This window comes from Podarcis melisellensis (assembly GCF_964234715.1).
Source record: "Podarcis melisellensis genome assembly, chromosome: 1".
NCBI classification, from domain to species: Eukaryota; Metazoa; Chordata; class Lepidosauria; order Squamata; family Lacertidae; genus Podarcis; species Podarcis melisellensis.
Window position 1 is genome coordinate 75,230,471 of NC_138528.1, and position 15,441 is coordinate 75,245,911.

The following is a 15,441-nucleotide window of genomic DNA, read 5'->3' on the forward strand; positions in this document are numbered from 1 at the left end:
TACCACGATCCATGTAACCATTATTTCTTTGACAGTCACAGAGTAGAAAAATTATAAAAGACATATTTGTGTTTGGAAATGTGGCACTTTGTGATTAGACAGGTTCATATTTGGTCTTCATGTTTTCTATTAACAGGTTGGATGAAAGAAGTGAAGAAGAATGCCAAAAACATCAAAATAGGTGACTTTGTAGGAAAGCTACCATATTTTGCAGGGGGTTGGGCTAGGTGACCCTCAAGGCCCCTTCCGAGTCTACAGATCTATGATTTTTAGCTCCAATGGGCCTTGGCTCCTTATTGCCCTCATGTCCTGCCTGCAGTCTTTCCATGGGCCTTTAGTTGGAAGACAAGCTGCTGAACCAGCTCCAGTAGGGCTCTTAATGTTCGTAATTTTTGAAATGTGAGTTTGGCACAAATTGAACCCATTCTTGTAGGGCAACATCGGAAGCATTAATTTTAATTGTGTCATACTATTGTGGGTTCCTGCACTCATCTGCCTTAGCCAAATTGTGCCAGTCATTCTTTATAATGACTGGGTCTGTTTTCCCGCTGCCTTTGTAGTTGGGAAATTGTAATCGACTGCTGGGGATTCACAACAAAATGCTTCCAGTGTTAACAGAAGTCATTCAGTCAGCCTGGAACAAGAATCTTGTAATGCAGCTTGGGGATCACCAGGGTGGCGATGGACGGATTTCAGGAATGGGGAAAGGAAAAATGACACCCCTCCCATTTCCTACCCTCCTGAAATCTCTGCTTTCTCACTGATAGGTCCCAGACCACCCTAGTTGTACGTAAGAGGAAATGCAGATCAAACTAGTTGGCAGGCCTTTCTTTCTTTTCTTTTTTTAAAGCAAAGGAGTAGGCTTTCTGCCCTCTCTCTTTTTAGCACAACTGGAAAATTGTATTTTTGCAAATGCCATATATGACACATTAAAGAGCAGGAGGGTGGAATGAAGCAGCAGGTCTATCACCACTGTAAAAGCTCTGAGCAGGGGAAATGTGTGTGGACTCAGCTATGCGGCTGCAAATAAAATGTTTTAAGTATGTTGTCACAGTTTCCCCATCCTCCTTATATATTTCCACCTGAAGTACATTAATAAGGATAGAACAAGTTTTAGCATTGGAGAAGGTGTGGAATACATATTTCGAGTGAGAATGCCACAGCAGTTTTCCTAATAGCGTAGAAAATTAATGACTCTTTCTAGTCTTTCTTTCTCCCTTTCTGTATTTTTTCAGTTCCACGAATTTTGTTTGAAGGCTGGACTTACCATGACTTTGAGAGTGTGTTTGTCAGTGAAGATGAGATAGAAGAGCTTTCCAGTAACCTGATCCAAATAGCCAAGGTATCTTAAGCCTACCTCTGAGAAATAAAGAGCCAGTATGATACCAGATATCAGTGTGGCTTTTAAAAATTGTCGATGGCGTAAAATTGTCAATGAGTGGCCTAGATGTCACAGACAGGTTTTATATATTACATATAGCAGTGAAGAAAGGAAGCTTGATTCCTAGGTGTGGAAGTAAGTTTGTAAATATGTTGTTTGTGCTCAATAGCATGTGGGTGAAAAGGAGGTGGGCTAAATGCTGGCATGTTTAAACTCAGGGGTTGTGAATTGTGTTTACATAAAAGATCCCTAGGTGACACAGTGCAATTATTGTTTAGTCATGTCCGACTCATCCTGACCCCATGGACCAGAGCACGCCAGGCACTCCTGTCTTCCACTGCCTCCTGCAGTTTGGTCAAACTCATGCTGGTAGCTTCGAGAACACTGTCCAACCATCTCATCCTCTGTCATTCCCTTCTCCTTGTGCCCTCCATCTTTCCCAGCATCAGGTTCTTTTCCAGGGAGTCTTCTCTTCTCATGAGGTGGCCAAAATTGGAGCCTCAGCTTCAGGATCTGTCCTTCCAGTGAGCACTCAGTGCATACTGATATTTTATTTATTACCATTGTATACATGGGTGGCGTGGTTGCGTTTAAAATCCATAGCCTTATTTATAAAAACTGCATAAACAGCCATTTTTTATGATGGTGTCCAGTTAAGCAAACTAATGAAATAACAACGTAGCTTAAAACAAAATCAGTAAGCACAGGTATCTAATTAAATGGCAAAATAGCAGCAGCAGAAAAAGAATAACCCACACCTGATCAAAGCATTAAGAGGCAGAGGCAGGATTCATTTTATGAGATGTCTAAACTTTCAACATCATCAAAAGTAATAACCACGATGTTATTTGTTCAGAATACAGTGGTACCTCCAGTTACGAACTTACCGTATTTTTCGCTCTATAGGACGCACCAGACCACAAGACGCACCTAGTTTTTGGAGGAGGAAAACAAAAAAAGAAATATTCTGAATCTCAGAAGCCAGAACAGCAAGATGGATCGCTGCGCAGTGAAAGCAGCAATCCCTCTTGCTGTTCTGGCTTCTGGGATAGCTGCGCAGCCTGCATTCGCTCCATAACGCACACACATTTCCCCTTACTTTTTAGGAGGGAAAAAGTGAGTCTTATAGAGCAAAAAATACGGTAATTTGTTCCATCTGTAACCCGAAACCGGTCATAACAGAAGGTGCACTTTTGCTAACAGCACCTGCAGCGCTGCTGGTGCTCGACTTTCGCTCACATCCTGGGGCAAAGTTCACAATAAGGGGCATCTACTTCCGGGTTAGTGGAGCTTGCAACCCTCAGTGTTCGCAAGGAGGATGGTGCATAACACAAGGTTCCACTGTAAATTTACAATCTCCAATGTTTTCATTATTCTAGAATGAGAATTTTGATGGCTTTGTGGCTGAAGTTTGGAGTCAGCTAGGAAACCAGAAGCAAACGTAAGTCCAGGATTTTCAAGATGCTACTTATTTTTTTTTTTTTTTAGTATGTCGAGTTTCACTGACGATTTAATAGGATTTGTTCAAAAGAAAACATGTTTAGGAGTACTGTGTAAGTAAATTACAGTCAAGAATCTTGACAGAGTAGGTACCACTAAGGGTCTTTTCTGATGTTTACTGTTGTGTGGTGACTATTTCAGTGTATGCTGCACCAGGAAAATCTAGGGCACATATTAGGAATCCACAGCTGTGATTGTAGGAGTTAGGGTAATGGTTGCCTGGAAAGATGGTGTCTCTTGGACTCTCTATCCATGTTGCCTAAATATCCCTAAACTATTAGAGCATCATGGGGGAGAGATATGCTGCAGTTCCTCCTGTAGGACCCTGAAATGACAGTCATCCCCCACTTTTCATGTGCAAACAGGTTACCACTGGTTTTGTGGTTATCTGTGGAATCAGGTAACACGAGAAGGTGTCAAGCAAGAGAGTATGGGGAAATTGTTTTAAGCAAAACGATAAATGCATTGGCTTTCTGCCTTCTTTCCCACTGTCACATTGCCTCGTTTCTTCCCTACTTTTTGCTTGCTTTTTGCTACTTCCCTACTTTTTGCTTTTGCTACTTTTGGCCCCAGCAATTCTTAACGGTACAGACGCCAACAAAAAAATCCTAGGTGTTATAGTCAAGATTAGCATTGATCTCCTGATTGCTGTTTGTCCAACCATTTCAGGTTGCAAAAAGGCCTGTCACCTTGCTTGAAAGAGTAATGTTGGTGGTGTCTGCTGATGCCAGAGAAAAAACAATCATTAAGTACCATAGGTGTAATCCCTTTGCCTTAATGTGGCTCTTAGACCTGACAGTGGGATTTTATCAAGATCACAATGTTTTCAAAGGCTGTTTTCAGGGAAGGTGAGCGATAGATTAACTGCATCATCTGTATAGGTAGATCATGCCACTTCTTTGAGCGTGGGGTGGTGTTATTACCTTCTGAAGGAGAAAGATGTACTGTTTTTGGAGACAGGGAGCGAAACTTGCTCAAGTTGTTGATAGGATTTGATTCGGGACCCCCAGTGTGGTGTGCAATAATACTCCAAACCTATATAATCCTGAAACAAGGTCAGACATGCCAAACAAAATTAACCAGAAATTTAAAAGGCAAAGAAAGTATAACAGGTAAAACTTCAGTGTCACAACTAGACACCATTGAAAGTCAGGTGAGTAGTAAAAATTTCTACTTTCATCTAATAGCCATAAGAGAAAGAGGACTTTGGGGCATGTGCCCTTTTTGTGCTGAGATCTATTTGCCGGCTAAGAAGCTAAACAGGAAGCAGTTCTTGTCTGGTAGAATCACTTCCCAAGCAAGCCCTTAGGAAGCAATACTGAAATCAGTCTCTAGAGCACCCCCCTTTGCAGGGTAGTGGGAAGTTTCAAGATTTCCAATAGTTACCTGTGGTTGGTTTCCTTTGAATGAGGTCACAGAAGACTTGTGGCATTTTGCAGTATTTGCATGTATATGAGAACATAAGAAGAACCTGCTGGATAATGTCAATGGCCCGTCTAGTCCAGCAACCTGTTCTCACAGCAAAACCTGCAATCATGACCCAAGCACAACAGCACTCCCCGCTCTTGTGGCTCCCTGTAATGATACAGGTTGAGTATAGGTGGAAGTTTGCAATTTAAACATTCAAGTCGCTGTCCCAAAATTTGCCGCCACTCATCAGATTTCTGGGAGTTTGCCAGCACCATCAGAATCCTTACAGAGAGCAGTTCAGCCCTCTTGTCTTTTTCTCACTGTGATTCCAGCTGCAATGACAAGCTGCTTGTATTTACACAAGACTCTGAATTAGCACATTCTACTGCCTGGAGTCTGTGGAGCTGACAAGCCTTTCCCTGATGATCATGTCAGTTTCATTGGAGTGCAGAGAGGGAAGTTGGCGAAGAAAATCTGCATATATGAATGACAAGGCTTCCCTGCCCTGCTTCAACAAAGCTTGAAATATGAAAAAGCCATACCCAAATGTGTACAACTACTCTATGGAGAGAAAAAAGATAACACATTTGTTCAGATGTGACACAAATAATGTAGGAAATGAGGTTGTAAATCCACAATCCCACATGGCTATCAATCTATTTTAAAAACATGGAATCATGATACAAATTTGTTTAGAACTGCATTTCTGTATTTCATACGTGTGCATCAAAGATAGGAGAGAGGCTCAGAATGCATGAAATCTATCTTAGTTACTTGAAATTGAGTTCAGAGCAGTTATATTTGCAGGGTTTCTGAACTCGGATCAATGCATCTGGTTCCATGCACTCTGGGGGAGTGTTGGATGTGAACAGTGACAGTCTCAACAAACGTTATTTGTTTCTAACCCTGGGCATGCTAGTTCATGTCATAATTACATTTAGAGGAAAATTATGTTCTTCTTTCTTACCCAAACAAAACTGGATTTTGCTACTTGAAATATGATGTGCTGTTCTTATTCTTATCCACACAGTGGCAGTATTGTGATAACTCTGTTATTCACTGATCTTTTTAGAGGATCATCATTTTTTCTTTAGCCATCGCAAGTTGAGGGAGGGATCTGAAACTATTAGAAGGTTTATCCTGGATTAATGCCATCTCATTTCTGTTCCCAACATTTATATGCTGATGGTAGTAATCATGCTGAAGTGGTCTGAAAGGGAGAAAACTCCAGGTTAATTGGGCTCTGATTATTCTCTTTTTAAAATTTGGGATAAGTAGTCACGTAAACAATAGCATTAGCATTTTTTTCAAATTAGCCAAAGACAGTGGAGTTCAGTTCTTAGTCACACAAATACTACCAACTACCTAAAACAGAAAACAAAGATGTGTACCTGAAACACCCAAGGGATCATTTTCTACCATAATTAAGATTTGCTGATCTTATTATCAATATTTAATAATCATGTACAGAGTGGATAGATCTAGAGAAGAATAAGGCTTCTAAAGTTTAATAATAATTGTGTAGAAGTGAAAGATCTGAATGTACAGGAATGAGCTTTCATTTTGGACAATTGTAGGGATTGCTGTTAGAAGCCTTTTAAGTAAACTAACAGCAAGTAAGATTGTATCTTAGTAAAGAAAGCTTCAAATACCGGACCTTGAGAAATCTGAAGTCCCCTGGTGATTTGGTATAGTGGAGGGGTGTGGATGTTAGAACTGGCCAACATTACTCATTTCTTTTGTCCTGAAAACTGAGCAGCTTGTCTATTGCAAGATGTTGAGCTGGAGCTCATGGAGTAACCGCAGGTGAGATTCTTGAAACCCACCTGGCGCATTAAAGTAGAAATGGTAAAACTGGAAGCCTATCTGTTTCTCTGCTTTTTGAACCTATTCAGAGATGAAAAAGTCTCAATCATACTAAGCTAGGTTTTATTTTGCTGTTTGTAATAGATGGAAACCCAAGCAGATTTGATTCCCCTCTCCTTCATGTGCAAGTGGAGGAACCTTAAAGGCTGCTCATGAAGAAGAGGGAAATATGTGAGCCCAAGGATTAACTGTGGTGTGTGCTCTTGTCACAGCTAAGTTAATCATATCTCTTCCAATCTGTGGATGTGCATTGTTTTTCTGTATTTAGGTTGCAGCAGTTGGAGGCTGAAGGTTTTTGAGTCTTACCATTTTCCTTTTGCGAGCAGCTAGTTGCAAATGATAGGGACGTGGGTGGCGCTGTGGGTTAAACCACAGAGCCTAGGACTTGCCAATCAGAAAGTCGGTGGTTCGAATCCCTGCAGCGGGGTGAGCTCCCGTTGCTCAGTCCCTGCTCCTGCCAACCTAGCAGTTCAAAAGCACGTCAAAGTGCAAGTAGATAAATAGGTACCACTCCGGCGGGAAGGTAAACAGCGTTTCCGTGTGCTGCTCTGGTTCGCCAGAAGCGGCTTAGTCATGCTGGCCACATGACCCAGAAGGTGTACGCCAGCTCCCTCAGCCAATAAAGCGAGATGAGCGCCGCAACCCCAGAGTTGGTCACGACTGGACGTAATGGTCAGGGGTCCCTTTAGCTTTACCTTAGTTGCAACTGATTACATTGGGTGATAGTTAACTAAGTTTTATTCAGAGTAGACCTATTGAAATTCATAGACCTGACTTAGTACTGGGGCTACCTTTGAAGCTGACTCAGAAACTGCAATTAATCCAGAATGTGGCTACCAGACTGGTGACTTGTAGTGGCTGCTGGGACCATATAACACTGGTCCTAAAATATCTGTGTTGGCTCCCAGTACGTTTCCAAGCACAATTCAAAGTGTTTTTGTTGACCCTTAAAGCCCTAAACATCCACACCCTTGTATACCTGAAGGAGTATCTCCACTCCTATTGATTAGCCTGGACACTGAGGGCCTTCTGGTGGTTCCCTCATTGCAAGAAGTGAAATTACAGGGAATCAGGGAGAGGGCCTTCTGGGTAGTGGCTCCTGCCCTGTGGAATGCCTGCCTGTCAGTTGTCAAAGAGAGAACCAATTATATGGTGTTCCATATCAGGAGGCTTTTAATGTCTGATGTATCACGTGTTCTTTATATTCTGTTGGAAACTGCCCAGAGTATCTGGGGCAACCCAGTCAGATGAGTGGGGTACAAGTAATACATTATTATTATTCTGTTCAGTAATGTCAATGGGTATACTCTTGAGTAAAACTTAGTTGACTGCCATCCAATGACTTGCTTTTTAAAATTCAGTGCATTGAAAATGCCTTAGATTGGTATTTGTTAACAGGCATGATTTTGATTCTGTGCAAACAAGGTCACACATATAATTTTGTTCAGGCTGATAGTCAACAGTAGGTGGTGCCACGATCACATAGTTTATTTGAAAAGTGCTGCCTTCACTATATGCTGCAGGAGCATCTGCATTTGACCTTCAGGTACCTTATTAACTGTGGGAAGAAAAGAACAAAACTTCTGTAGACACATCAGTACTTCAGTCTGAGCCTTGGAAATTTAACCTATTAATCAATGGCTTACTGTAAGTCCCTTCCTTCCTTGGTATTACCTAGAGCAGTGAAAGGACAAACAGCAATAACTCATTCTTGAACTGAGATTGCTTTTTTTAAAAAAAAAAGTTTCATTTTTTTGGTCAGCTGTCTACAAACACAGCTTTATTATGTTGGACCTTTTCATTTTATTTTTAAATTCTTCTGGGAAATCCTTGATTTGTGGGGGCGGGGGCAGCAACCATCAAACTCGAGCATTAGCTATAGTTAAATTGAGACTCTAAAGGGAATGCAACAAATACTGTGAGCTGCAATAAATGTTCTGCTGAGGTCAGCATCATTTGCAGCTTCAAGGAGGACAAACCTGAAATGTCTGAACAAGAGTGTAGTGGGGAGGAGGGTGAGAAGGCGAAAAAGGGACCAGCAGCATTGTATATTCATGAGAGAACCAAGGTCAGAAAGTTTAAAATACATACCTCACCTTTTAATTGGGTCTGGGTAGATTCTCAAAGTGCCATGTGCTTCAGAGGAACACCCGAAAGTTCAATTTGACAATAGCAAAGGATAAAATGAATATTTAACTATGTTTTGCCATGACGACAGTTTGCTCCAGCCTCATTATACTTTTAAAAAATGCAATGCAGCATGTGCATTTCCCTCCCTCCCATCTGAGTTGACAGTGATAATATGGGAAAATATGGTCTTAAAACGCTCAAGTCTACTGTAGAGACGAGCAGACATATAATTTATTGGATGTTTTTAAATGGGCACTCAGCTATGGCCGTTTGGGGATGGCGGAGTGCATGCAATGCTTGATTTACATAATCTATTTTGGGTGACAAATGGGAGTACACGTAAATGAAGTCTGAGCGTTAACCACTAATCCCTTGAATTGGCAAGAAGTGCTCTTAGGCCAGAGAGATGGCTTGACAAGTTAGGCTGCCAGTACTTAAATCTTCTGGGCGATTTTTCTTACAAGAGAAGCTGCCATCCTTCTCCCACCTTTGCCATAAATCGGGTAAACTGCTCAATACCAAGTTTAGTATAAAAAACAATGTCAAGTTGATGAATATTATCTCTCTGTGTGTAAAATCTCTTTGAACCCACATTAGTCGTGAGGTGGTGTTAGGTTTTACGGTGCCCTGAAAACAGTGCTTGAAACACCAGCAGCAAAATCCAGATTGCAGATGCTACGTTTTAGTTTTATATTGTGTGTGCCAGTGGGTATACTCATCTACACAGCCCATGAATAAATGTTACCCCAATCAAAGCTGCAAAGCACAAGAAAGAGATCAGGACAGCTGCTAGCTGATGAACTCATGTAGCGAGGGAAGAGTGTCTCCCCACCATTCATAGAATCATAGAATGGCAGAGTTGGAAGGGACCCCTGAGGGTTATCTAGGCCAACCCCCTGCAATGCAGGAATATTTTGCCTGACGTGGGGCTCAAACCCACGACCCCAAGATTAAAAGCCTCCTGCTCTACTGACTGAGCTATCTTGATGAAGAGGTTGGCCACATATCTCCATAGATTGCTCTTGTTGGCTGATTAAGCTAAATCCATCGATTCACTGGGTGGTGTTAAAGCAAGGTTTACTTTGAGTAGACCTATTGCAATTAATGGACCTAACTTAGTCATGTTCATTAATTTCAGTGTGTCTACTCTCAGTGAAACTTGGCTGAGCTATTTTCAGCAGAGGTAATGGCAAAAATCTGAAGGGTACCCAGTACAAGTAGAGATAGCTGAATATTCTTTTATTCCCCTCTGTGGAGGATGATTTCATCTTCTCACCCACCCTTTCTGCATATCATTTACTTAATGCTTTTAGATATTTGATAATAGAGCATTACAGTGAGGCTACTGCAAGTGTAGATGCATTTGCAACATGACAGGAAAAAATGTAGGAGAATTATTTCTTCTCAACCAGTTGCCTCCTGGCTTTGCTGGCAGAGTGTGGGCTGTTAACCACCTTTAATGGAACACCTCCAAGTACTTAAAGGGCTTCTGACATCAAAGTACTAAACAACTGTTGCTGGTTGTGGGACTGCAAACATGTCATATCTGGACTAATTGTGGATGAGCGGAAGAGAGCCCAGAACTTGCCACCCCTCCTTTTCCCCATTGCTGCAAGGGAGAGTCACAGAACGCCAGGAAAAGGGAAGTCCAAGCAGAAATTTCCCTTTTCTGTGAGTGCCTTCCAAGCATCCCTGATCATGGCCAGCCAGGCATGGATTCACTAGGTTATCGAGGAAGATAGGGAAGAAGGACAGGCCCAGATAGTAAGAAGAGAGCTGGGAATTAAGAGAACATGTGTACCTTAATCCTCAAACACTGATGGGGAAACCTGTGGCCCTCCAGGCAACATCGTCAATGGTCAGGGATGATGACAGGTGCTGCAGTCCAACAACATCTGGAGGGCCACAGGTTCCTCACTCCTATTCCTATTTAAATAAGAACCAGGTGGCCGCTGTGCCCACATACTGCTTCTGCCCACCTTAGTAAGACAAAGAGTCTCTGCCCACAGGCTCATGCGTATACTGACCTTGGTGACAAACTGTGCCTGTATGGTCCTGCTTCTGCCAGCGTCTGTATGGGAGTGAGAGATTACAGTGCCCACAAATTGCTGCTGCTGCTTCCTCCAGGAAGAGACACCGACTGATCTGTAAGCCTTTATGCCTGATAAAGGCAGGCTGACCATTGTGACCTCATGATGAAGATGTTGACCTGCAGACTGGCCATTGTGACCACATGCTGAGTTGGCCTGCCTGAAGAAGAGAGAGTACAATGGTGGTCACTTGCTGCTGCTGCTGCTGCTGCTGTTACCATTACCATTATAATTATAATTATCGCAATCATCCCTTGATCTTCCTTCCAGTGGCGTAGCGTGGGGGGTGCAGGGGGGGGGCCGGCCGCACCGGGCGCAACATCTGGGAGTTAGGGTTAGGGGGCGCAAATCCACGGGTCAGGGGGCACAAATTACTTGCCTTGCCCCGGGTGCTGACAACCCACGATACGCCACTGCTTCCTTCCACCCAAATGTTCCCAAGGGAGTATTCAGATACAATCAATAAAATACAGCATATCATTCCTTGATCACATAAACCAGGATGGGGAAACCTGGTCCTTTTAGATGTTGCTGTACTCCAAACTTTAGAGGGAACCAACTTCCCCATCCCTGTCCTAAAATGAAGACTGAATAAAAGTATCTCTTTTGTCATCTCCTGTTACATCCTATTTAAAGGGAGAATGGGTTGTGCAGAGCCAAGTCCTATTAGAGTATGTCTTCAGCGTTTAATGAAGGAAGAGTATTTCCTAACTTTTTTTAAAAAAGAAAAGGTTGTTGTTCCACGATTTAGTTTTCTTACTTCTAGACCTAACACCATGTTTTTGTTACAGGGGTCTGATTCATTTGCTCACTCACCTCTCGGAAGCTTTGCATCAGGTGCGGCTAAAGCTGATGCTTGTTATCCCTCCCACTGTCATGCCAGGGTGAGTGTCTTATATCCAAAGAAAATCCCAGATGAATCTATTTTCAGCTTCATTCAAGCTATTTGGGTTTAATGTTTGCTGAGAGACCAGCGCATATATGCAGCCTAAAAAGCGAAGCGTGTATTCCCTCTTCACCGCTGGAGAAAAATGCCAGGCTCAGCACCTTGGGGAAGAAGAGAGGGACACATTTAAGAGGCTTGGATTAGGAAATGTGTCTGTGCTAAGATTTAATCCCTCTGGGCAAGAACCATGTATTCATTATGAAACCCCAATCAAGGCACTTAATAAATATTGAAGCAAGCGAGCAAAAGAACTATCAAGTGGTATGTATACCAAACAGTGCTAAGGAAATGACTTTAATTAGAGTCTTTATATTGATAAATGGATTATAAAATTTTGGAAGGAAATAAGATCTGTAATGGTATGCAAAACCATGCATCTCCTAATCCAGGGGTGGCTAAGGTGGTGCCATCCAGATGTTGCAGGACTACTGTTTCGGTACCATCTGAACACTGATCCTACTGGCTGGGGCTGATGGAGAGCTGGAGTCCAGCAACTTCTGGAGGTGCCCCCACCCCCGCCCTTGTCCTAAACCATCATGTATAGTTGCAGTAAACACAGGTCAAATGAGGAGATGTAAGAAGGAGTGCAGACACTTCGAAAAGGCCATCTTCATGTAACTTAATTTCCTTTGCTACCTGCCACATGTTTAATTTTGCTATTGCCCATTTCACAGTAATTTGTTTTGTAATAATTAAGCAAAGTAGCTGCCTTCATTAGTACAAAACAGCTGGAAAGGAAGATCGCAAACTGAACAGCACATGGTTATACAAATTGGCCAGTTGTGCAGTACATACCTGCATTTAATCTGTGCCTTCTTCGTCTCCCCAGTGCTTATTTATTTGTATAAAAAATCTCCCTGGATTCATAATTTTATGGTTTGTACACAGTTTAAACTCTTGGTGGAGGAACCATGAAATCCCTGTGCTGGCTAGATGAAACATTAGCCCTTCTTAGCCATATGTATTAGTGAATAGTTTCGATTGCTCAATGGCGTCTGATGAAGAGGATACAGAACTTACATATTTTAGTGCTGGCAGCTGAAACTGAGTTTTGAATAGATGTTTAAAATAACTTCAGCCTCCTTCTTGGCATGCAGACCTACAGCTCAGTCTTGTGAGTGCCGCCGAAGGGGTAAGCAATACTGTCACCCTTTCATAGTCTGGGTCCTATAGCTTGCTAAGGGTTTGGGTCTTCAAACCTCAGTACTTGTGATGTTGGAGTCAGTTGCATCACCCAGTAGTTTGTTCTGTTGATAGCCTTGCCTCTCTCTTCCTATACTTGATCCTACAGTGTGTTGCTCTCATCCGCTACTTCTCTGTTGTGGAAGGCCTTACAGAGCACAGCTGCACTGGCCTTTGCATTTGCATGTGTGAAACATCTGTGCTGCTTGTGGTACATCAGTGCAGGAGCCCCGGGCCCTGTCACCTTGTGCAGGATGCTGCCCAATGCACAGGATACTGTAGAATTATTATTCATTTAAATTATTTACAAACTGGCCTTCATCTTTTTAGATCCCAACGCGGCATTCAGTTCAAAATAAAATGCGACAACACAACTAAAGCACAATCCATCAAGACAATTTTAGAACAATAGAGTACCTCACAGTTCAGCATTTAAAATGCTTAATTAGGCACTTGCATCTTCATATTTGTGTTGCAGGGAGAGACTATGCAGAAGTAAAGTTTGAAAAATATATATTTTAAACTCCTGTTGAGATTCTTCATTCTTGTGTAATTATTTTTGTTAGCCATAGTATATACTGTATATACCTTTTTAAATGTTGGACACAGCACAAGGTTGTTAATACAAAAATAGGAGGAGGCCAGCACATCCCAGTTAAGAACTGCCAAAACATGGATCAGTCAAGTTTTTATCTTCTTATTTTAGATTTAAAGCAGATTGCTCCAGCTTGTTAATTGTAGTCTGCTACAGAAAGCAAATGAGTGCTCTTAAACACATTTGCAGCTTCTACATTATCAGTCATTATTACCACAAAGCTTATCATGAAGCTAATGCATTCTTTTCAAGATCTAGGATAATTGCAGCAAACAATAGACTTTGCAAAATGCATTTATATATTTTGAATGTTAAGTAGAATGTAGGCAATTTCACAAATTTAATATTCTCTTGCCCCCTTGACTCAATAGAATTGGCTAGAATTGCTATACATGATTTGGTACGTAGATGTATTTTTTAGTGGACAATTGTGGACAAGCCAGCTCAAATGAAGTGACTTTTACAGAGCATTAGCTGCACTGCAGAGTACATTATTACTAAGAATGAATATTCTTTTGTGGATCTCCGCATAAGGGCCTTTTGGAAATCCATAAGCAGCTTCTTGGTCTCGAGCATATTTTTGAGCACTTCCCCCGAAGTGCATTATACTGAAATTAGAGGGGACAGGGAATGACAAATAGTTCTGAATTCTGCGATGTTTAAGGCCAGTGGAAACCACTGTGGCAATATAATCTGATTTCCAGCCCATTAGATTTATCATAATTGGATTAAAGTGTAATCACTGCATGCTAAGGGGAACATCTTCTTAGCATGAAGATTTCTTCTTGCACAAAATAACGCTATTCCCCTCCTGCGTGCTCTCTTAATTTGTTCTGGGGGTTCTTCCAACCCACTGACGCAGATTTGGGGGTGATGTGGGTTGTGCACGGGGAGAGGCACCCAGGTAATCCAAATACTGTACCAAGAAAGGCAGAATAGCACAGTCAGTATAAATCATGAAAATCAAGTATATTTTCCTAATTTCTGACTTCATGCAATTTATTTGATGATATTATTATTTGCATAAACATGTACAGTTTCATAGTAGAGAAGAACATGGAGCACTGAAGGCTAATTTAGCCTCTCCCCTGATTGTTTGGCTGCCCCCCCCCCCGAGATTTCAGCTGGCAATGCCCACCCATATATGTTCAAGCATATTTGTTGCAACTAAGGGTTAGGAACTGTCTTGCATGTATGAAAGGTGACGTTTTCAAGGAGCTGAGTTATGAACATGTTGCATATTTTTCCTCCTGCAGAATTGTAGCATGTGTGACAGCCCTGATCATGAACTTCTTGGTACAGACCTGTGTTTTTTGTTCATGTTGTTCTGTAAAATGCCACACATGTTGGCACTACATAGATTCAAAACTGAGGCGCTTGTTTCTCATACAAGGAAAGCACTCTTCACACCCAGCATCTTGAACTATGGTTTAGCTGACTGGCTTGAAAGGACTTCCTCCTGCCTTGTAGGCGGAATCCATAAAAATTCTCATTTGTCTCTTTGATATTTTTTTTTAAGTGCTAGACTGGCAATATGTGGTAAATTAGATTCATAGAATTACAGAGCTCCTGCTGGAATCTGCTTTTCATTGGCATATTTAATACTATGTCATCTTTATTCATTGTCACTTTAGAATCAATTTGGGTCTAACCTTTACAAATGATGGAAAGTGTACTTTTAATAATCTAATATCCTTCATGTGTTGGACTTGGAGTAGATTTAATCAGCCATTCAGCAAAAGGCATAGAAAATGATATGGCAAAGAATCAAATAACATTTGTAGACTCCATATCTGGTAGAAGTCTGATAAGGTAGACTGAAACTATTTTGCAAAATATCACCCTTTTGAGCAGGACCCCCAGTGGCTAAAACAGTGCTCCTTTTTGTTCTGCCCTGATTAAAACCTAAAAGGAAGAGCATAGTCTGATGCTCTTTTTTAATGGGTTGCTGTCATACCAATTCAGTTCACATTAAGATCATATAGATGAAAAACGCTATGTTAAAGGAAGAGTATAAGGGCTTGAAAAATACTGGTACTTAAGGGGGGCGCGGGAGTAATTAACATCTGGAAAATGCAATGCATTTCATTAAATTCCACTAAAGGCACAATGAGGGAAACTGGAAAGTATCAAAATTGTGTTACCTTTGCAGGTTCTTCCACAAGGTTTTTACGCTGAGTGAATTCAGGGTAGGCATAATTGGTGGAATAACCAATGTTTATAGTGGATTCAGTGCTGGCCTTAGACATGTGATTGTTTTTGATGGAAAGGTGGAATACAGAAATCTGACATAATTAAAAAACTGAGAAGTGCCAATTCTAATCTCTGCTGAACAAGTGAT

The 15,441-nt window shown here is 41.5% G+C and overlaps 1 protein-coding gene and 1 long non-coding RNA gene across 13 annotated transcripts in view; one reads left to right on the forward strand and one right to left on the reverse strand.

The window, feature by feature from the left end:
- Window positions 1-15,441, forward strand: part of CHID1 (chitinase domain containing 1) — a 138,898-nt gene that overhangs the window by 13,406 nt on the left and 110,051 nt on the right. For all 12 annotated transcript variants that reach the window (XR_014171073.1, XR_014171074.1, XR_014171075.1 and 9 more), the window contains 4 exons: window positions 137-181; window positions 1,236-1,342; window positions 2,761-2,822; window positions 11,169-11,261. Coding sequence is in view for 7 of the 12 variants with exons in the window: in XM_081922439.1 (XP_081778565.1) it covers window positions 137-181; window positions 1,236-1,342; window positions 2,761-2,822; window positions 11,169-11,261 (307 nt within the window). In the remaining 5 variants the exon portion in view is untranslated. The remainder of the gene's footprint in view (window positions 1-136; window positions 182-1,235; window positions 1,343-2,760; window positions 2,823-11,168; window positions 11,262-15,441) is intronic.
- Window positions 3,452-10,639, reverse strand: LOC309376375. Its single transcript, XR_014171180.1, has 3 exons — window positions 10,315-10,639; window positions 5,259-5,501; window positions 3,452-4,456 (listed from the first exon to the last, which is right to left on the reverse strand). It is a non-coding gene; the product is annotated as an uncharacterized lncRNA (long non-coding RNA).